General features: G+C 39.0%; 1 protein-coding gene across 1 annotated transcript in view; it reads left to right on the top strand.

Annotated features, from left to right (window-relative positions):
• The window catches only part of LOC141258552 (uncharacterized), a 67,670-nt gene extending 45,079 nt beyond the window's left edge, over positions 1-22,591 (top strand). Inside the window, exons 15-26 of the mRNA XM_073673530.1 lie at positions 3,399-3,452; positions 5,240-5,293; positions 5,574-5,627; positions 7,301-7,372; positions 7,488-7,523; positions 11,881-11,925; positions 13,079-13,111; positions 13,208-13,354; positions 13,647-13,823; positions 21,601-21,691; positions 22,187-22,264; positions 22,413-22,591. Of these exons, the coding sequence (XP_073529631.1) occupies positions 3,399-3,452; positions 5,240-5,293; positions 5,574-5,627; positions 7,301-7,372; positions 7,488-7,523; positions 11,881-11,925; positions 13,079-13,111; positions 13,208-13,354; positions 13,647-13,823; positions 21,601-21,691; positions 22,187-22,264; positions 22,413-22,591 (1,020 nt within the window). The remainder of the gene's footprint in view (positions 1-3,398; positions 3,453-5,239; positions 5,294-5,573; positions 5,628-7,300; positions 7,373-7,487; positions 7,524-11,880; positions 11,926-13,078; positions 13,112-13,207; positions 13,355-13,646; positions 13,824-21,600; positions 21,692-22,186; positions 22,265-22,412) is intronic.
• Positions 22,592-22,888: the final 297 nt, after the last annotated feature.

The raw sequence follows: 22,888 nt of genomic DNA, 5'->3' as shown, positions 1-22,888 counted from the left end.
GGCAGTCAGATTAAATCCCTGGATTAATTAACTATCACTAAGCATAAGATGTAATTTTATTGTTCTCAAGAAAGGCGTCCAGGCCTCTCTTGAACTCATTAAGTGAGTTGGACATCACCACTTCCTCTCCCAGAGAGTTCCAGAGTCTCACGGCTCTGACCGTAAAGAATCCCCTTCTATGCTGGTGCAGGAACCTCCTTTCCTCCAGACGCATAGTGTGCCCCCTCGTCTTTGTCACCATCCTTGGTATAAACAGGTCATGGGAGAGATCTCTGTACTGCCCCCTGATGTATTTATATATGTTTATGAGGTCTCCCCTAAGCCTTCTCTTTTCCAACGTAAATAGGCCTAATTTTGACAACCTCTCTGGGTATTCTAGTCCCTCCATTCCCTTTATTACCTTAGTCGCCCTCCTTTGTACCCTCTCTAGCTCCAATATGTCTTTCCTGAGCACCAGAGCCCAGAACTGTGCACAATATTCTAAGTGTGGCCTTACCAGCGCTTTATACAGAGGAAGAACAATGTTCTCATCATATGCCCCTATTCCTCTTCTGATGCATGCCATGACTCTATTTGCCTTCGCAGCTGCTGCCTGACACTGGGCACTCCAATTTAATTTGCTGTTAACCAAGACGCCCAGGTCCTTCTCCATGTCAGATTTCCCCAACGGTTTCCCATTTAATATGTATGGGTGACTGCTGTTTTTCTTTCCCATGTGCATGACCTTACATTTATCGGCATTGAACCCCATTTGCCATTTTTTGGCCCAACTCCCCAATTTATCTAAATCCTCCTGTAGCTGTGCCCTATCCTCATCTGTATTAACTACTTTACAAAGTTTAGTATCATCTGCAAATATTGCTATTTTACTATGCAACCCTTCCACTAGATCATTAATAAATATATTAAATAATATAGGGCCCAAGACAGACCCTTGAGGCACCCCGCTAGTAACCCTGACACACCCTGAGCTTACTCCATTGATAACCACACTCTGCTTTCTATCACTCAGCCAGCTATTTACTCACTTGCATACATTATCCCCCAGACCAAGCATTCTCATTTTATATACCAACCTTTTGTGTGGCACGGTATCAAACGCTTTGGAGAAGTCAAGGTATACAACATCCACTGACTCTCCCCGGTCCAGCTGTGAGCTCACCTCCTCGTAGAAGGCGATCAGGTTTGTTTGGCAGGAGCGATCCCTCATGAATCCATATTGATGTGGAGTTAGACAGTTATTATCATTAAGATATTCTACAATAGCATCTCTAAGAAATCCTTCAAACAATTTACCCACAACAGACGTTAAGCTTACTGGTCTATAGTTCCCAGGGTCACTTTTAGACCCCTTTTTGAATATTGGTACCACATTTGCTTGGCGCCAGTCTAGTGGGACAGTCCCTGTCCATAAAGAGTGCTTGAATATAAGATACAGCGGTCTGTCTATCACATTACTTAATTCTTTTAGTACCCGGGGGTGTATGCCATCTGGGCCTGGTGACTTGTCTATTTTGATATTATTTAGGCGTTTCTGAACTTCCTCCTGGGTTAGGTGGGTGATATTTAGCGGAGGGTTTACTTTATCACTCTGCATTTCCTCCGATAAATTGTTTTCTTTTGTGAAAATAGTGGAGAAGAAGCTATTGAGTAGGTTTGCTTTACCCTCATCGCCCTCTATGATTTTACCCAGGTTATTTTTCAATGGGCCAACTCCATCAGTTTTAATCCTTTTACTGTTTATATAGTTAAAGAACAGTTTGGGATTCGTTTTACTTTCCTTGGCAATTAGTCTCTCTGTCTCCTCTTTTGCTATTCTTATTTGTTTCTTACAGATTTTGTTTTTTTCCCTATAAGATATTAGCGCTTCCTCGCTGCCTTCTTGTTTAAGTTTACCGAAAGCCCTTTTTTTGTTTTTCATTGCCCTCTTGACTTCCTTATTTAGCCACATTGGCTTCCTCCTATTCCTATCCCTTTTATTCCTATAAGGTATCTACCTTCTACAGTGACTATGTAGGACTGCTTTGAAAATTTCCCATTTTCTATCCGTGCTCCTATTACTGAAGATTCTATCCCAGTCTATAAGATGAAGGGCATCTCTTAGCTGATCAAACTTTGCCCTCCTGAAGTTCAGTGTTTTTGTGACTCCCTTGCTGGGCACCCTACTGAAGCACATGTGGAATTGTATAATGTTGTGGTCACTATTTCCCAGGTGCCCCCCCACCTGCACCTCAGTTATTCTGTCTGGCCTGTTAGTTAATATTAAGTCTAAAAGGGCCGTCCCTATAGTTGGTTCCTGCACAAGTTGTGACAAATAATAGTCTTTGATAATTGACAGAAACCTGTTTCCTTTCTGAGATCTACAGCTTTCGGTTTCCCAGTCTATATCGGGGTAGTGAAGTCCCCCATAATAATCACCTCGTTATTTTTTGCTACTTCGTCTATTTGTCTATTTGAACATTGAACTCTTGCAATGGCTGTTTAGTGACTTTAGCTTAGGTTTAAAGCAAACAATATTGAACCACTCATTCTGATTGTACTTGTTGCTCTTTGATCTCTTTATTTACTGACAATTATAAGGGGACAGATGAGACAGGCATAAAAAGGGGCTGGATGATATTCAAAGCATATTCATTAAACTTTAATAGTTTTGTCCTTTTTAGCCATTTCTATATCCCATTCTACAATTGTTTGCTTGCTAGTTTTAGTACATGATTGCATGTTACTTTTAGCACATGCTGTAACAGCTTGGAAGTGTGCATCACTACTATTTACTTGAGAGGGCACAGAATACATTTATATACAGTATATTATGAGGAGTCATCACTACATATAACCTTGGAATATACTATATAATTAAAAGGGAACTGAAATTTCAATATTTTTTGCACAAATATATCTTATCCGATATATCTTATCAGAAAAATATGCTTCTTTCCCCATTTATGAGTCACTCCTTCCTCTGCCTCCTGAATTTGTCATCAACTCTGAAAAAACAGGTCAACTCCATCTTGCTCAGACCAGATGGACTGCCAGCACAATGAAGTGTGAGGTTATACCAACTATTATACTCTATGGAGATGGGTAGAATGGGGGAGAGAGGAGCAGAGAAAAGACAAAATCACAGGGAGACAGAAAGATTGTGCTGAGCTTTTTAACAAATCTTTGACTCCACAAAAGAGACTGATTCACATCCACACGGCTCAGTAATGCTGTAAAATGTACCCCATGCTGTCGCTGTTTATGTGTACTAAAAGGAATGAAAAGCAGGAACACATATCTCTAAGTGCTGTAAAATATATTGCTAATCCTCATGAACACACACAGGACAGCTTATTCTGAAAATATTTTTTCAAGTGAAATTAACCTTTAATGTTTTATTTCTTTGTGACTTTCAGGGGACAATTGGTGACCCTGGCCAATTTGGAAGAGATGGTGATGATGGAATTGAAGTAAGACAAACATGAAATCTTTAGTAATGTACTCAATCTGCTCATAACTTCTGATCTGGAAATATCATTTTACTGCTATAATTTGCACAATCAGTTTTGAACAGCATTAATGACACTATGCTCAAATAATACAACTATGCCATCATAAAGTAATACAACCATACAAGGATAAAATAATACCACTGCATAATGAACACATGATGTATAGGGCCTAAGTAAAACAACCACAACATGTACAGATAGCATTGTTAAACAGCCTTAAAACTATAGTCTATTACAGTAATAGCCATTAATTTCCATATTTTTCTGTTAATCTCAGCCTAAATTATAATGCCACCTGTAGAGAATATATTTTATGCAGTGCTAAAATAATATCACTACAAATAACCTATTTAAGCTTCATAATTATTTAATACTGAAAGAATACCCCATGTGAAGAGAAGGAAGGCTTCAACCATTTAGTGCTAGGGTTGAGCGAGTATGTTCTGTCCGAGTATGCTCGGGCCGAGCTTCAAGTATTTACAGCTGCTGGGTGATATGTTTGAATCACTCCCGTGTGCATGATTTGCAACTGTTTGACAGCTTTATTACATGTGAGGAATGTGTAAGAAATAGACATTCCTCACATGTAATAAAACTGTCAAACAGTTGCAAATCATGCACACGGGAGGGATTCAACCATATCACCGAGCAGCTGTAAATACTCGGAGCTCGGCCCAAGCATACTAGCCGAAAGGGTTAACAGAACATACTCGCTCAACACTATTTAGTGCCCAAATAATACCCTCCTAAAGTCCCAAAATAATTCTGCCAAACAATGCTAAACCATTAACACCATACACATGGAAATATAGACACACATTTATACATTTAAACATACATATTTAACAATGCCAGGATTTTTCCCTTGAATAAACTTTAAAAAATAGTCATATTAAGTCACATAATTTATAGTATTCTAAAAAAAATGTTATGTTACAAATAGGTTCGATTGTTCTACTCCATTTTTTCAGATAATAACTTAGATACCAACAGCCCCAAAGTTTAAAAAAAATCCACCTTAAGATACATTCATCCAGTAAATCGAAATAATCTGAATAATATTTAAATTTACATTCCGCAAACCTTCTACCTCTTTATCCTCTAACCAATCTAACAACGTCCATTACTATTTAGAAACTGATTTTGCTGGTTTCCGTTGAGCTTCACTCAGGATTTCCAGTATTTGCCATGTTTAGAAAAGTGCAATAAAATGTGGCAACATTGGAATAAGATATTTCCCCTTCATCCAACATACTAATAACTGACTTATCTTGTTATTTGTTTAGATATTTTTATCAATGGAAATGATCATTTCAAAATGTTGTCTTGTAAATATCTATAAAAATAGACAAACCACACATGATGTTCTCCTTACTTTACTTTATTCTTTATGTTATTTTATTTCTTTGTTGTTTCTTTGATTAATATCATAAAAATTCTAATAAAAATATTTAAAATGTAGAAAAGTGCAATCAGCAGTAAAATACCTGATAATAAAAGTATGGCAAAATGTAAATGGTGTCCAAATGTATGAAATAGTATTGGTTCAATTTTGTATGGCTGTTAGGAATGGAAAGCATAACATCAGTCTGAAAGAGACTATTTGTTAATTTCAGATATTTCTTAGAACTAGGAAGTTAGGAACCATATTTCTAAAGTTTATCTAGTGCTGATTTTGAATTGCCCTTTTTGCAGTAGATTAAGAAAATGAACTTAGAAAAGAACTTTTAATATTGTATTAACAGGCATTTCAAGGTCCTCAGGGTATTGAAGGACGTCGTGGCACTTTGGGATTTAAGGTAAAACAATATATAAATATATGATTTAGATTTAATTTTGTTTAATTCGGCATATAAAAAGCTTTTAACATTACATTACCTAGAAGTCAATTGACTTCACACAAAAGGTATAATTGAGGATTTTCTTTTCTTTTTAGAGAGTGAGATGTCAATAGTGGTTTAGATTTTATTTACTCTGCTGCCTTTAAACTCACTATTCTCTTGCATTTAATTTCAGTTCTATGCTATAGTTAAAAGTTATGAAACTTTAATGATGGTATGTCAATTATTTATCCTAAAGGGAGAAAAGGGATTTGTAGGGCAACGAGGTCCTGAAGGTCCAAGAGGAAGACCTGTAAGTAAAATGATGCAAATTTTCTTGCTCTCATTCTCTGTAACATATGTAATTTCATAAATAGAATCCAGATATACATATTTATTTTCTTTAATAATGACAGCAGAGGAATAATGCAATGACACCAGGTCTTAGCCAGCCATTGATTTAGAGAAAAGCAAATCAGTGCAACTGAGCTGTGACAATAGCTTTGTAAAATCCAAAAATTTAAAGGGATCATACTGACAGAAAATAACCTATTGTTTTGATCAAAACCATTTTTGCTTTTTTTACTACCTGTGTTTGGAACTGCTGCTACAGCAACTCTGACATAACTGTCCAATCATGGAAAGAAAATAGAATTAAACAGATATGACCGGAAAATAGAGGAACTGCTCAGAGCGCTGTGTTCCCCAAAAATTTTGAAACAATATGAGGATGGAGAGGATGATGTTCCACCTCTCTGCCAACTCTGATTTTTATATGTATGAAAATGTATTGTGTTTTATTGTTATCCTCCTGGAGGCTGTAGCTCCAAGTAGTCGGGGATGACAGGGTTAACTGTAGGGCCGTCCCATAGTTGGGGGAAGGATTGGGGATCTGTGGGTGAGCTGTAGAGTGAGTGACTTAGTTAAGGGATAGAGAGAAAAGAAGAAATGATACCCTCAGAAAATAGGTGATCATCACCTGGTGTGTGTGGAGTGGCGAAGAAAGAAGAAAGCAAAGAGAAAGCGATCAAGAAAAAACCATCAGTGGCAGTGAACTACTGTGTAATGGCGAGTCTGGGGGAATATATACATATGAACTTTATTAGAGCCCCTAAGAGCCTCTAGGGAACGGTCTGGTGTTGGCCAGGCCTTGAAAGCTGCGGGTCCAAGAGAGACAGAGTCAGCAAGGCTGTGGGCACACTCAGTAAGGCAACAGCATGAGGAGCATTCTTATGTGGTTCCCAAGAAGTCTAAGGAAGGGTAGTGGTCACTGAGAAAAATACCACTTAAAGTGGCTCTACACACAGGAAGGATGAAGGTCTCCGTTTCACTCTGCCATGTACCAAGTGTGTCACTGTTCATGTCTATCAAAAGTGTGTCACTGTATCATACCAAGAAAAATGACAACTGCATCTCCTGATATTCAATGTGTACAAGTTGAACTGTTAGTAAAAAGGATTTTGTTTTTATGGACTCGTGTGGCCGCACACACACATCAAAGCAAGACCCCGTTTTTCTGTTGCGGGCCAGGAAGCGGACGACGAGTACCTTGCCCGCGGCTACTGCCCTGAGCCCCGTTACATCAATATTTATGTGAGTGATGAAGCCTATCAGCGGACATCAGCTCTCATGGATCTGTGAAGGCTGCAGTCCATCAGAGGTTGTAGGATGATGCAGTGCTCAGTAATGAAGAGCGATTATAGTCCAGGAAGTAAGTATGCTTTCTGTTAAATCAGCAAAATTCTTTGCCTTTGAGAAGGAAATCAAAAGACACAAAGATCTTTTGCTTGCAGAAAGGCAAATGACACTGTATCATTGCCTTTTGGGAAGCCTTTTGGCAAGTAATCGTTGTCTTTTCTCTATGGCTAGACGCATACTGAAATTTAACTTAGAAACCCAAACCACACAAACTTTTCTGTGCAATTTTATAGGTCTTTTATGAATCTATTTAAAAACTTACATAAATTGTATTTTTTTTGTACAAAGGGACTTCAAGGACCAAAAGGAGAAGCAGGACGCCCTGGCAGACCTGGATTTATTGGACCTCCTGGAGCAGCTGTGAGTAATGTCAAGTTTTATCATTGTGGTGTTCCTACTTTTATTTGTTCCATTTTAATTCGGTTTTCTGTTTAGAAAAAACATGTAAAGAATTATTCTTTTTTATTATTTACAGGGTCATGTTGGACTTCCTGGTGCAACTGGTCTAAAGGTAACTGTATTACTGGGCATCAAATTGTATGTAGTTAAAGGGTCTTAGATCCTTGTGCAGAAGATCAGCTTTGGCCTCACCTCCTGTCCCCACTACTTGCGATAAATTGAAAATCTCATCATGTATACATCTGAGTAAGGGTTTATGTTCACAGGCATAGTATGGCTGTACAAATTAAATTTGTACAAAGCTGTAATATTGCTTTAGTGGCACTCTCTGTGGCTCTGTTGTTCCTCTGTATTCCTCTGATTTCATATAAAGTCATACAGAGTTTTTTCAGTTGAATTTTATATGATTTTATCAATGAAAATACTGATGACTGCTCCATCACATGCAGCGTTATGCAGATTCCCTAGAAAATACCTCTTTAATCCCTTCCAGCAGTCGCCAATATTTGTTTTTGCATTTCTGATTTTTTCCTCCCCTTCTTCTAAGAGCCTTCATTTTTTTTTATTTTCTCTTGACATACCTATATGAGGGCTTATTTTTTGTGAGACGACTTGTAGCTCTGTATGTCACTCATTTTACCATGCAATGTACCGTATATTCCGGCGTATAAGACGACTTTTGAAGACTGAAAAATCTTCTGTCTAGTCTGGGGTCGTCTTATACGCCGGTAATGCTTTTAAACTTTCAGAAATTGACATGCGGGGATACTCTGGGGGTGTTAATAAGCTGCCGTGGCCGTATCCCTGCCATGTCGGAGTTAATATAAGGTGGAGGGAGTTAAAATACGGCGGCGGTAGGTCCAGACAGTCAGCGCTTCTGTGCTGAAACTGACACATCGCTGCGTATTCCCAGCTCCGGACACAGCGCAGGGCTTCTGTGCCGACAGCTTTCACTTGTCACAGAAGCGCTGCGCTGTGTCCGGAGCTGGGAAGTTCGCATCGCTTCTGTGACAATATATGAAAAGCCGGCAATTCAGCAGCGGCATAAGCCGGCACCCGACAATTTAGAATAGAAAGAATAGAGCTTCACACATAGATTAGATAGATAGAAACATGTCAGTCACATATATATGAAGTACAGTGACAGTGTTGCTTACTGTACTTGTCATTTAGTGTAAAGGATTTATTAAAACAAATAATAGTGTTTTCATGCACCGTCTCTTTAAAAAAGCCGGCCGGCAATTCAGCAGCGGTACCCGACAATTTATAACAGACAGAATAGAGCTTCACACATAGATTAGATAGATAGAAACATGTCAGTCACATATATAAGAAGTACAGTGATAGTGTTGGTTACTGTACTTGTCATTTAGTATTAAAATAAAGGATTTATTATTAAAAAAATTGGCGTGGGGTTCCCCTTAATTTTAGGCTCTAGCGGAGGTTAAGCAGACAGCTGGGGCAGATGTTTGAAGCCTGGGAAGGGGGTAATACCCACGGAGCTTCCCAGGCTACTAATATCAGCCCCCAGCTGAATACCTAGTCTTTACTAGCTATTAAAATGGGGGACCCCCCCAAAAAAATGACGTGGGGTCCCCCCTAATTTAATAGCTAGCAAAGGCTAGGCAGACAGCTGGGGGCTGATATTAATAGCCCAGGAAGGGAGCCATGAATATTGGCCCCCTCCCAGGCTAGAAACACCAGCCGTCAGCCGCCCCAGAAATGGCGCATCCATAGGATGCGCCAATTCTGGCACTTAGCCTCGCTCTTCCACGCTGCCCTGGTGCGGTGGCAGGGGGTAATAGGGTTGGGGTTGATGTCAGCTTATAATGCCAGCTGACATCAAGCCCAGGTTAGTAATGGAGAGGCGTCTATAAGACACCCCCATTACTAACCCCATAGTCAAAGTTAAAAAAAACACAAACACCCAGAATAAAGTCCTTTAATTGAAATAAAGACACAATTCTTTATTGTTCTAAATTAAACCATACTTACCATCACGCCCATTCCAGCTGAAGCCAACGATCTCCTGCTATAAAAGAAAAATAATAAAGCAACCTCATCCTTACCTCTCCATGGTTCCCAGGACAGCTCCAGCTCTGCTACATCGAGATGACAGGCTGGACCGCAGCAGAACGCTGCCATCCAGCCTGTCATCCCGCAGACACTGAGAAGCGCAGGCATGCTTGCGCTCCTCAGTGTCTCGCTGTGACGGCATCCAGATGAGCCGACAATGAACTCAGCTCACCTCCTGGACGTCCGTCACTGACAGCGTGGGAAACTTCTACTGCGCATGCGGGGAGCAGGAGAATTTTCCCACGCTGTCAGTGACGTGCATGAGGTGAGCCGAGTTCATTGGACATGATCTCGGCTCATCTGGATGCCGTCACAGTCAGACACTGAGGAGCACAAGCATGCCTGCGCTTCTCAGTGTCTGCCGCATGGCAAGCTGAACGGCAGCGTTCTGCTGCGGTGCAGCCTGTCATGTGAATGTAGCAGAGCTGGACCGGTCCTGGGAACCATGGAAAGGTAAGGATGAGGTTGCTTTATTATTTTTCTTTTATTGCAGGAGATCGTTGGCTTCAGCTGGAATGGGCGTGATGGTAAGTATGGTTTAATTTAGAACATTAAAAAATTGTGTCTTTATTTCAATTAAAGGACTTTTTTCTGGGTGTTGTGTTTTTTTTAATTACTTTACTAGAAATTCATGGTGGTCATGTCTAATATTGGCGTGACCCCATGAATTTCGGGCTTAGGGCCAGCTGATAATGCCAAGCTGGCCCTAACCCCTTTATTACCCAGTGAGCCACCGCACCAGGGCCCTGGATGAGTTGGGTACAGCGCCAGAAGATGGCGCTTCTATGAACGCGCCATTTTCCGGGGGGGCTGCGGACTGCAATTTGCAGCGGGGGGGGCCCAGAAAGCTTGGGTCTCCCTGCGCTGCAGATTCCAGCCCCCAGCTGCCTAGTTGTACCTGGCTGGACACAAAAATAGGGCGAAGCCCCACGTCTTTTTTTTTTAATTATTTCATGAAATAATTAAAAAAAAAAGGGCTTCCCTATATTGTTGTGTCCGGCCAGGTACAAATAGGCAGCTGGTGGTTGGGGGCAGCCCGTTCCTGCCTGCTGTACCTGGCTGGACACAAAAATATGGCGAAGCCCACGTCAACATTTTTGGGAAAAATTAATTACAAAATTAATAATAATTTAGGGACTGCATCTTTATTAACCCCTCAATTGTCATTTAGTGTTAAAATAAAGGATTTTTTAAAAAGAAAATTGGCGTGGGATCCACCATCATTATAGTCTCTAGCGGAGGTTAAGCAGACGGCTGGGGCAGATGTTTGAAGTCTGGGAAGGGGGTAATACCCACGGAGCTTCCCAGGCTACTAATATCAGCCCCCAGCTGAATACCTAGCCTTTACTAGCTATTAGAATGGGGGACCCCCCCAAAAAATGACGTGGGGTCCCCCCTATTTTAATATGTTTATGAGTGACAGTTTTCCTGCTATATACCTGCATGTCATAAGAATTTAAATTAAAAAAGGACCATGTTAAATTCAAATCTGTTTTTTTTTAATTTTTACCGGTGTTTGGTATGCGTTCGAAAAGGGGTAGTCTTATACGGTGAATATATCCTAAACTCTATATTTTAACAGGAAAGTAGGGGGGTCGTCTTATACACCAGGTCGTCTTATACGCCGGAATATACGGTAACTTAAAATGTACTTTAAAATAGGAAAAAAAATCTAAATTAATTGAAATACTAAAAAAAGCAAGCAAATCCTTTATTGTTTTGCTTTTTTGGTGTTCATTGTGTGATAAACATAACATTGCAACATGATTCTCCAGCTCAGTATGAATTTAGCGATGCTAAACTTGTATAGTTTTTGCTTTATAGAAAAAAATTTTAATTTGTAGAAAAAAGTGGTTTGTGTTGCCAATTTTCTGAAACTCATAACGTGATTTTTTTATATATATGTTTTATAGATTGTACTTTTATGGATGCACAAATGCTGAATAAGTTAATTTTTTTAAATTCCTCCTTTTTATTTTTTTAAGAAACTGTTTTTTTTTTCCTTTTACATTATTTTAGTTTTTTTAGAGGCCTTGAACCTGCAAGCTTTCCTAACTACCATAGCAACCATTATCATTCTGCGATATTGTGTAGGGGTTGGTGTAATTGATGTCTAGAATGGTGCACCCTTGGGACTGTGCACTTTGAATGCTGCTGTCAACGATTAACAATGGTATTTGAGATGTCATCAGCAGGGATCAGAGCTTAAATTTGATTGCTGCTCTTAAAGGCAAATGCTGACTGTGTAACACAGTCGACATCTGACTAGTATGGTGTGGGCTCAGTTGCTGAGCCCACTCTATACACCTGCATCAACTTGCACCATACATATAAGCCAGATTTTGGAAAGGGGCAAATAGAAATAATAGCAAATATATATATTTTTTTAACAGGGCAATACTGGTATTCAAGGAACCAAAGGTGTTGAAGGACAGAAGGTATAATCCATTTTATTTCAATAACTATCTTCTTTATATTATTACCCTTCTATTCAAAATGATTCATCAAGGAAAAAATGTTGATTTTAAATTTACAGTATTTAAGTCACTCAGAAAAAAAAATGCCCAAAAGCATAAAAATGCAACTTACTTAAATATGAGAATGCATAATCAAAATTAACAAAAATGGTTTTTAAATAATCAATTCTCATTGCAATACATACTGAATAAAAAGTCTAAGGCTTGGTTCAGATGATAGCTTGAAAAATCGTATGAACTCTTCATATGTATTGTAATCCGTGTGCTATCTATGTGTCTGTTTTATTCAGCCATATGACATCCGTATCCAATGCATCTGGATTGCATTGCATTGATCGTATATAATAATGATGATGTATGGGATCCGATTTTTATTGTGTAACCATAGACTTGAATAGACAAGTCCCATCCAACATACGGAAGAGAATAGTGCCTGCTGTGTTTTTTTTTTTTACATGGCATCTGTATGAAGAATATGTAATCTTACCAGCCCTATTGAATTACATTGGTCAGTGTGCTATATGGGTGTTATCAGAATTGAAAAAGGACAGCACACATACATATAATACACTCATCTGAACGGGCACTAAAGGATCAAGCATGTATTGTTCCTCTGTTATGTAGGAACCTGTATTAGCGCTTGGATACTGTTCTGTTTGAGTCACTGGATTCCGTATCTAAAGATGTTTTATTCTCTAAAAGTATTGGTTCTAGTTGTTAATATCTCCATTCATACATTCCCTGAAGGAGACTGAAGCTGCATAAGGAGGTCATTTGGTTCTGTACTGGGGAGCTGTATAGGCTGTACCCTAATATTGAGTAATATGTACATATTAGTTCAATTATTGTTCATTTTCAAAACCTTGCTGTGCACAATAGGTGACTCATTGCTATGTAAAGAAATTCGCTGCTTAATCCATAGGCCACATTCTGTACAGAACCAGGTTGAATGTGGCATAGTACTGCAGCAACCAAATGTGTTGTATAGGTGAATGAGATTTTACAACCAATGTGGAACAGAGGTATATGTTTTTTTTTGGCTTGCTCCCATATACTGCAGTGGGTATTTTGTTAATTATTTTTCTTTATTTTTTATGTTAACTAATATATTTAGGGAGAAAAAGGAGTTAAAGGACCCAAAGGAAAAGTAAGTGTGTGTTTCTGTATGTTTGTATGTAGGAAGTAAATACATTACACATTGACTTGTTTAAATATTGCTTACTAACAAATAGCAATTATTTAGGTTGGAGACAGTGGACCAGTAGGTCCTGAAGGACTTCTTGGAAGAAGAGGGTCTCCAGGAGAAGTTGGTGCCCGTGGTCAACCAGGAGAGCAAGGCTTTCCTGGTGATCCTGGCATCCTTGGAGACATTGGGCCTATGGGATCCAGGGTAAGGAGAAGATAATATTATAGTGATATAAAATTACATGAAGAGACCTTCATAAAATAAATAAAATTGTGAAAGTGATGCTTAATATAGTCTATTACAAATTAGCTGCCGTATAAATAACAAGACTAGTGCACATTTGATCACCAGTGGATAGAATATTTTTTGCCTAACATTTCTGTATCTGAACGTAAATGATTATAGCTAGTGGAATGGTATTATTTCACTCTAAGACCATGCGCTCATAAGTATCTTATTAATACTGTTAAACATTCTATTTTTTTCCCTGTAACAGGGACCTTCTTTTCCAGCCTCTCGCGTCATAGAAGTGTGTCAGAAAGTTGTCCTTGAGCAAATGTCATCATATGCCCAGTCTGTACGACGTCAGTGTGCTAGTGCTTGCCCATTATTTGGTGAAGTACCAAGGGGTGCACCTGGATCAGCTGGGTCTCCTGGACCACCTGGACAACAAGTAAGTAGCCTTTTTTAAACTTAAACTAGGTTTTAATTAGATATTTCACCAATGAGTATATAAGGCTCTGAAGATACTACTATTTCCAAAAGTCTAGCTCTTCTTGTCTTTCCAACTTTCAGAATTCATTGTCTGTTGAATATGACATGGGAGCTATAATGAAAATAAAATGTATATATCAAATAGATAGGCTCTAAAGATGAGTGAATAAATTCACAGGACTCTGGTTCAGCAGCCATGTCAGTCAGGGGTGGATTAAGAGTAGCAAGGGCCCCGGGCAGTTTAGAAGGCGTGGGCCCTTCCGCCCTCACCCCACACCCACCCACCCACACCTGATATATCACGTGACTTGTCACATGATCCCCCTTTGATAGATAATGTAATAGTTCATGTGAAATTAATTCTGCACAATATTAATATATTAATTATAATTATTTTTTATATTAATTGTATGACTTAATATTGAGCACAATTAAGTATGCTGACATCCCCCTATGTATGTAGGGTCTCATACTGTATAATATGAGCTTTCACATAATCCTCCTATATACGGCCGGAGGCCGCACGGCGCCCATCCAGATACAGCATGAGGCCGCACGGCGCCCATCCAGATACAGCATGAGGCCGCAAGGCGCCCCCCCCAGATACAGCAGGAGGCCGCACACACACAAACATATGCAGACATATACAAAGACAAATACATACACGCATAGGCTGCGTGCCCACTATGCGTCTTTCAAGCGTTTTTGCCACGGAATTTCCGCAGCGAAAACGCTTAAAAAACACTTGGTAATACGTGCCCCATGTTCCCCAATGATAATCTGCATGTGCTGTGCACATGCTGCGGAAATTTCCGCTGCGGATTATCATTGCGGAAAAATACGCAGCATGTCCATTAATTTTGCAGACACACAACGTAATTGCCGCCATTGACTTGCATTGAATCGCATAATATCCGTATGAGCATATGTGCACATGTGGATATTATGCTATTCTATGTGCAGATGGTACCCGGGTTTGGAGAAGTGGAGACTCTCCTCCAGACTCGGGTACCATAGTACCTGTTAAAAAAAGAATTTAAAATAAAAAAAAATAAAGATTATACTTACCTTCTGATGGCCCCCGGTCTCCTCAGCGATGTGTCCGGTGTGTTGTATGGGTCACGGTGGTGTGAAAGGACCTGCCATGACGTCATTTAGTCATGTGACAGGTCACACGACTGATGACGTCGGCTGTTGCGTGACCTGTCACATGACTAAATGACGTCATGAAAGGTCCTTTCACACCACCGCGAGCCGCCCAACACACCGTACGCATTGCTGAGGAGACAGGGGGCCATCGGAAGGTAAGTATAATCTTTATTTTGCATTTTTTACCATTCTTATTCTTTTTTTTTTTTTAACTATTACTTGGTCACACTATATAAATCCATTCCAGTTGCATGGATTTATATAGTGTGACTAAGTTTTCAATCACTTTTCCAAGTGATGCTAAAATCGCTTGGAAAAGTGCTTGATAACCCGCATGCAGAAATGCATGCAAAAACGCTTGACAAACGCTTCTACCTGGCAGGTAAAACGCATGTAAAATCTGCATGCGTTTTTCCTGCCAGGGAGAAGCGGAAAAAATATGCAGCATTTCTGCATTGTGGGCACATAGCCATAAACACATTTGAAACACAAAGATACATATAAACAGACATATCACACAATGATATCTGCACACACTGATACGCACTGTGCCACACACACACACACATACACATCACTCACCATTCACCTGCTCGGCTCCCGTCATCCAGCTCCTCTCTGGTGGTAAGAAGCAATGCAGGGCGCACTGCATGACGTCACGCTAGCCGACACTGCCGCGCACAGGGCCGTGTCTTCTAGCTGTGATGCGGCCGGGCCAGCATATGTGCACACGCACGGTACGCAGACATGGGCACACGGTACGCAGATATGCGCACAGACACATGCATACGTACATATCTTATAAACACATAAAACTGTCCTGTCCAGCAGCTCCTCAGGCATGTCTCAGTGCAGGGCCGCCGGCATGTCACAGACATGGCCCTGGACCATCAGAGGGGCCCACTCGCCGTTGGGGCCTGGGCTGCTTCTACAGCATCTGAGTAGTACCTCTGGTGCTGCTTGATTGCCGGCACTTCACCCGACATAGCCGTGCGCTGTGCGGTTGTGTCTGGTAGTAATGACGAGGCAGGGCAATATACAAGCACAATTATAGGTGCAGTGTCGTCCCTGCTGTGTCATTGATACAAGACACAGCCACACAGCTCACGGCCATGTCAGGTGAAGTGACGGCGGTTCTGCACAGGTGCCGGGGAAGCAGCCCGGGCCACGACAGCGAGTGAGCCCCTCTGATGGTCCACAAATACCTAGACATAGATACATACACACACATATACATACATACACATATATGTATATATATATGTATATACACACACATTGCACATGGACTTACCCTTTCTGTACATGATGCATGTTCTTCCATATTCTCTGTGGGGCAGCCTCCCCTCCTCTTGGAGCCCGACTGCAGAGCTCTGGTGTAATTGCAGGGCAGGAGGGGGAGAGCAGAGAGGTAACATTCAGAGCAGGGAAGGGGGCAGGGAGAGCAGTGGCCATGCTGTAAGGTGGCTCTGTGCTCTGCTGGAGGCCGGAGCAGGTGGGTGGAGCCTCCTCTCCTGCACTTACACAGTCAGCAGCTGGTGAGTCATCCTCTGCAGCGCCGCTGGACGCACCAGTTTTACAGAGCAGATTCCATCTTCTGACTCCCGGGCCCTCCTGTCACACATTATAATGAGGCCAATCTGGCCCTGGGAGCCCTGGGCCCCATGGCAAACCCGGGCCCCGGGCAGTAGCCCAGATTGACCTCATTATAATTCGCCTATGATGTCAGTATTCCATAGCAGCTGGATGCCAGCCCTGTAAACTGCCTCTTACCTGTCTGCAAATGTGGCGCCTCATTTAATTAGCTAACATGGTAGAAGTTGTTGTGCATCATACTGCAATGATGATGTTGTTCTATGTCAGCTAAGCAAAAGAAAAGCTGTGGATGCCATCAGGTAGGAGGCTGATCGAAGGTCTCCCATCTAGAGGCCATAAAATACTGACCTAGCCAATGGAACAACGCAACCAACTTAATAGCATACAACAAGACAATGCTAATAATACCAAAAGAACAATAGCAAGAGGCTTCCAAAAATACAAATAATTATATTGAATCATAGAAGCCATGCAAATAAAAAGTTAAAACGCTTAAAAATTACCATATAACACTATAATAATGTTGAATAACTGTAACATTCCTAATTCCCACTCCATTAAAAATGATTGAAAAAGGAGTCACTCTTGTCTTGCAACAAATAGGATAAAATACAATAAATACAGCTCAAGAATCAATGCAGTACTCAAATAGCTAATGGTAAAGGGTACAAGACACCACAACTATCAATACCCTAATACTGCATATACTACAGGTGCATCTCACTAAATTAGAATATCATCAAAAAGTTAATTTATTTCAGTTCTTCAATGCAAAAAGTGAAACTCATATATTATATAGAGTCATTACAAACAGAGTGATCTATTTCAAGAGTTTATTTCTGTTAATGTTGATGATTATGGCTTACAGCCAATGAAAACTCAAAAGTCATTATCTCAGTAAATTAGAATACTTTATAACAGCTTGAAAATGTTTTTAAAATCCAAAATGTTGGCCTACTGAAACGTATGTTCAGTAAATGCACTCAATACTTGGTCGCTGCTCCTTTTGCATCATTTACTGCATCAGTGCAGCGTGGCATGGAGGTGATCAGCCTGTGGCACTGCTGAGGTGTTATGGAATCCCAGGTTGCTTTGATAGCAGCCTTCAGCTCGTCTGCATTGTTGGGTCTGGTGTCTCTCATCTTCCTCTTGACAATACCCCATAGATTCTCTATGGGGTTAAGGTCAGGCGAGTTTGCTGGCCAATCAAGCACAGTGATACTGTTGTTTTTAAACCAGGTATTGGTACTTTGAACAGTGTGGACAGGTGCCAAGTCCTGCTGGAGAATGAAATTTCCATATGCAAAAAGCTTGTCAGCAGAGGGAAGCATGAAGTGCTCTAAAATTTCCTGGTAGACGGCTGTGCTGACTTTGGTCCTGATAAAACACAGTGGACCTACACCAGCAGATGACATGGCTCCCCAAACCATCATTGATTGTGGAAACTTCACACTAGACCTCAAGCAGCTTGGATTGTGTGCCTCTCCACTCTTCCTCCACTCTTCCTCCGGACTCTGGGACCTTGATTTCCAAATGAAAATTGGAACTCTGGGACCTTGTGGAGTGTGTCAATGACTGCCTTCTGGACATCTGTCAAGTCAGCAGTCTTCCCCTTGATTGTGGAGCCTACTGGAACAGACTAAGGAACCTTTTTAAAAGCTTAGGAAACCTTTGCAGGTGTTTTTTGTTAATTATTCTAATTTACTGAGATAATGAGTTTTGTGTTTTCATTGGCTGTAAGCCATAATCATCAACATTAGCAGAAATAAACACTTGAAATAGATCACTCTCTTTGTAATGACTCTATATAATATATGAGTTTCACTTTTTGCATTGAAGAGCTGAAATAAATTAACTTTTTGATGATATTCTAATTTAGTGAGATGCACCTGTAAATAAGGCACCAAACACAATTCCAACTCACAAAATAGCCATAATATTGTTAGTGAGCAAATAAGGGCATCAGCCTAAAGGTAATATCTAAAGTATATAAAATCTGAAACTCCAGTGCCAACAATACTAGGTGGTCAAAATTTGCACTTCTAAATAAATAAAGGGATATACTCAACCAAGGAATGAAGATGAGCTTATCAAGGGTAAGCTTTATTTATTTAGGTTTTAGTGGAGTGGCAGCTAGGAGTGGGAAGTAGGCTTATCAGAGCCACACACTGGTGTTATATGGTACTTTTGTGTACTTTTAAGTGTTTTTAACATTTTCTTTGTATGTTATCTGAGATTTAATAAAATTATTTGGACTTTTGGAATTTTTTTGCTATATACACTCTTTGTTCTTATGATGCAAGTAGTCTGGCACTTGACTTGACTGCTGGAGCCACTGATTGACTACAGTAGTCATGTGCATGTAAACAAAGACATAAAGCACTTCAGTAGGGTCAGCACTAAAGCGTCAAGGGGAAGAACAGGTGTGTACAGTACAATTTCTCATAGTTTCCTTTTTTACATTGATGGCTGTTATTAAAGAATTTCGATACCCTGGATTAACCCATTGAGTTCTTCTTTTCAGCAATGGTGCTAATTACCTTTTTTCACTCATCAAGCAGATGAACTTCAATATCTACAGTATATATTTTCTTTCTTCAAAAATTTACTACATACAAAATTGACAGCATATTCCCCAATATTTTTATTCATATACATAAAAGCGAATGTTGCCAGTCTTTGTAACCATGGCTTCCAAAGTGATCACAAAAATGATGAAATATATGAACAATATCCATAATCTTTAATATTATCAATTCCCTATCAGCTAGGGAAGGAAAAGATAAGTCATCTTTAATCTGTAGATTAATTTTTTTCTTTACATATTATAATCCTCATAGGATTTTAATCAAACGTTACTGCAGGCATTGCATCAATATGTCAAAATTAGTATCTGGATTTAATTTACTGCGGTCTTTTAATAGTCGATGTACTAATAAAAATGACTTGAATAAAAAAGTTTTGTGGTCAAACAGCAAAATCTGCCAAACTATTTATTTTATTTTGATAGACTTGTATTCCGTGACATATGCCAAAGCCATAAAAAATCCTATTGGTTTAGTATTATTTTTTCTATGTGATTTAGCATTAGTAAAACATTGGCTCACATTTATCAGTCTAATCAATTTAGACATTTTGAGTGCCATTTTCAAGTTTTGCAACATATATATTTAATGTCCCTTGATATTTGTTATGTTTTTTTTTGCATTTTAAATTGGAAAAGCCGTTTTTTTTGCATTTTTTCATAAATTCATTTGGTACTGTTCAAATGATATGTTAACTTTATTCTTCGGGTTAGTATTATATTTTTATGTTTAGTACTTTCATAAGTCTGTTTATGGATAATAAATAATTTTATGTTGCACACATTCTGAGACTCATAACATTTAATTTTTCTATTAATGTAGACATGGGTGGTTAGGTTTTCTATATGTTGGGCTGTTGGTCTCTTGGCACCATGTTTGGGCACATTTCAATTAATGTTTGACTTTTATTATTTTTTTATGGAAGAATGGGAAAAACAGCAATACTGTTTAAATAATATGATGTCTTTTCTACATGTCACCATTCTAGCAGTAATTAGCATTTTTGGTTTGTTGTTGTTTTTACCAACCTAATTTCCCTTATTTTTACAATGTGGGAATAGAAAATAGAATCATTTGATCACTTAATGCTTTGGAACATCAATGCATTTCTCCTTGACGTTGTAAGACTAGGTTCACACAAGCATATTAAAAAATCATCTGATTTTGCATCCAGAAAGATTGGACTATTTTTCATCTACAGTATATTGTCCTCTGTATGGCATTGGTATTGCAGCCATTTTTATACGTCAGCAGGAATTAAAATTTACAAGACCAAATACAGTTTTCTATGTTAAAGAATTGCAATGTATCCATAAAAATCAATGCTATATGGTTGATCCGTATGGGATTAAATTTTTTTTGCACACATATAGACTTGAATAAGTGTCATCTGAAATACGGAAGAGACTAACGCAATTTGCTGCAATTTTTTTCACATGGACATCTAGTCCATGTGAAAAAACATTTCTAGACAGCTCTATTGAATTACATTAGTCAGTGTGTTGTCCGTGTGTTATCATACCTAAAAACAGACAGTACATGTTCATATAATACACTCATCTGAATGAGCCCTATGGGCTCAAGCATACCACCGTATTGTACCACTATTCCGTGGAAGCCTGTGTTAGCTCTTGGATAGAGGTACATAGGACGCTACAGTTCTTCTGTTTGAATAATAGGATTCCATATCTTCTGAAGTATTCTTCACTAAGAGCATTGTTTCTAGTAGATAATATCTCCATACTTATATTTCCTGATGGAGACTGTGCAGCTGTGCAGTCCTTTTGGACCATGAGTAAGGACAACTAGGTCAGAAACGCTTCAATCATGTTTTTTAACAATATTGATTTTGCCTGATTTTATCGTTTTGGTGAAGATACAATAAGTACCCTATTTTACCTGGAACATTGTGCTGCAGTTTTTGTATACACAGTGGATTTGATTCATTTGAAAAAAGGTCATCTCGTTAACCCTAATGACTAACATTAGGCTGAGTGCTGTCAATTTTTTTCCATGGACAGCAATTGGACTAAACATTATGGTCATGTGAACTTAGCCTTATAGTGACATTCAAACTACAGAATTAGTCCATGTCTCTAACTCCGACTTTGCTATTACTGTAGAACATAATAATATGTCCATTTGGAGGAAGTAATTAAAATTGTTGCAGTTGATAGATCGGTGAAAAACAGAGGTCAAATCAAAGTCGGATGTGGAGTACACAGCTGATTTTTTGTTTAGTGCAAATGCTGGATTGACTAAGACTGGTATATCTTACAACAGTCTAAGAAAAGTAGCTGGTGTGATCTGCACAAAATTTATAAAACTTGTATGCCTCTTAGTGCATCTTTTTTAAAGTGTTTTAAAAAATTAATTTATAAAAATTATTATAAAATATTACTTTAGGGTAAACCTGGATTGAATGGAATTGATGGAGAAGATGGTCCCGAAGGATTTTATGGTGAATCTGGAGATTCTGGAAACCAAGGGCAGACAGGTATTATCTTTTAGCAAACTTTTGGTATTGTGTATTACATTTTCTGTAAAAGCCTTCCTTACTGTCTGTATTACAAGTAAAATTAATACCAAAATACTTAACATTGCTTGATTAGAAAGTTAACATGACATACATAATTGTCCTGTGATTTTAATTCTAGGTTTTCCTCTAGAACTGTATTATACAATATTTGTATATTTTACCTTTTCTGTCCCCCCCCCCCTATTTCTTCATAGACTGTAAGCTTGCGAGCAGGGCCCTCACTCCTTTTAATAGCCGAGTTATGCTTATTTTGTAATGTCTTTTTGTCTGTTCAAGCCCCCTCCCCTAAAATTGTAAAGTGCTGCGGAATATGTTGGCACTATAAAAATTATTATTATTATTCATAAATTCTTTATGGGGTAAAATACCATTTCGAAAATGGGAAGTGAATTTAGTTTTGTAGTTATGAAGAAAGCATCCATTACACAATCATGTTGTTGTTGACTTTTGCAGGTGAACCTGGAGAAAAAGGAGATCAAGGTCCAAAAGGATATGGCCTAGTAGGATTTCAAGGAGATGTAGGACCGAGAGGTAAAAAAATATATTCACATTGTATTTTCAATGAAGGTGTTTTCCTTTTCAGTGTACATAAATTAAGCATGTTTGGTGTTGACTAAAATACGAAACAAATGAATCACCAAAGAAAAGTACACTTTCCTATGTTTCAAATGTGTTTTAGGTGAAAGAGGTAAGACCGGACCAGCATTTGATGGAGAACCTGGTTTGTTGGGTCCTCGTGGGCACAGAGGGCAACCGGGACACATTGGTTATACAGGAGTAAGGGGACCACCAGGTCCATGTTTACCTGCTGTTTGTGATCTAACGGATACAACAAAAGAACCTACAGAAGACTCCTAAAAATAAATGATCCAAGGTTGCAAAGAATTAACCTTAAGTGGTTAATCATCATATGAGGTGGCTTAAAAATATGAATGATTGTAAATAATGCTTATTCATAAAGTTTGAAATGTTTAGGATTTAGATTGGTGAAACGTAAAGAACAATAGATGATTTATCAGTAGGCTATTTATTAAATAAAAAAAATATTAAAACTATTCCTTTCTTTAGAAACAAGAGTACATATGATATTGATACGATATGGTAACTTATAAGCCATTTCGATTGACTTACAGAAGATTTGTCAGGTTCTCTAGA

The sequence above is a fragment of the Phyllobates terribilis genome, unplaced genomic scaffold (assembly GCF_046119375.1).
Source record: "Phyllobates terribilis strain yellow unplaced genomic scaffold, ASM4611937v1 Scaffold_3__8_contigs__length_932513732, whole genome shotgun sequence".
NCBI classification, from domain to species: Eukaryota; Metazoa; Chordata; class Amphibia; order Anura; family Dendrobatidae; genus Phyllobates; species Phyllobates terribilis.
The sequence above is the reverse complement of the archived record's forward strand: the minus strand, read 5'-3'. Positions and strand labels throughout refer to the sequence as shown.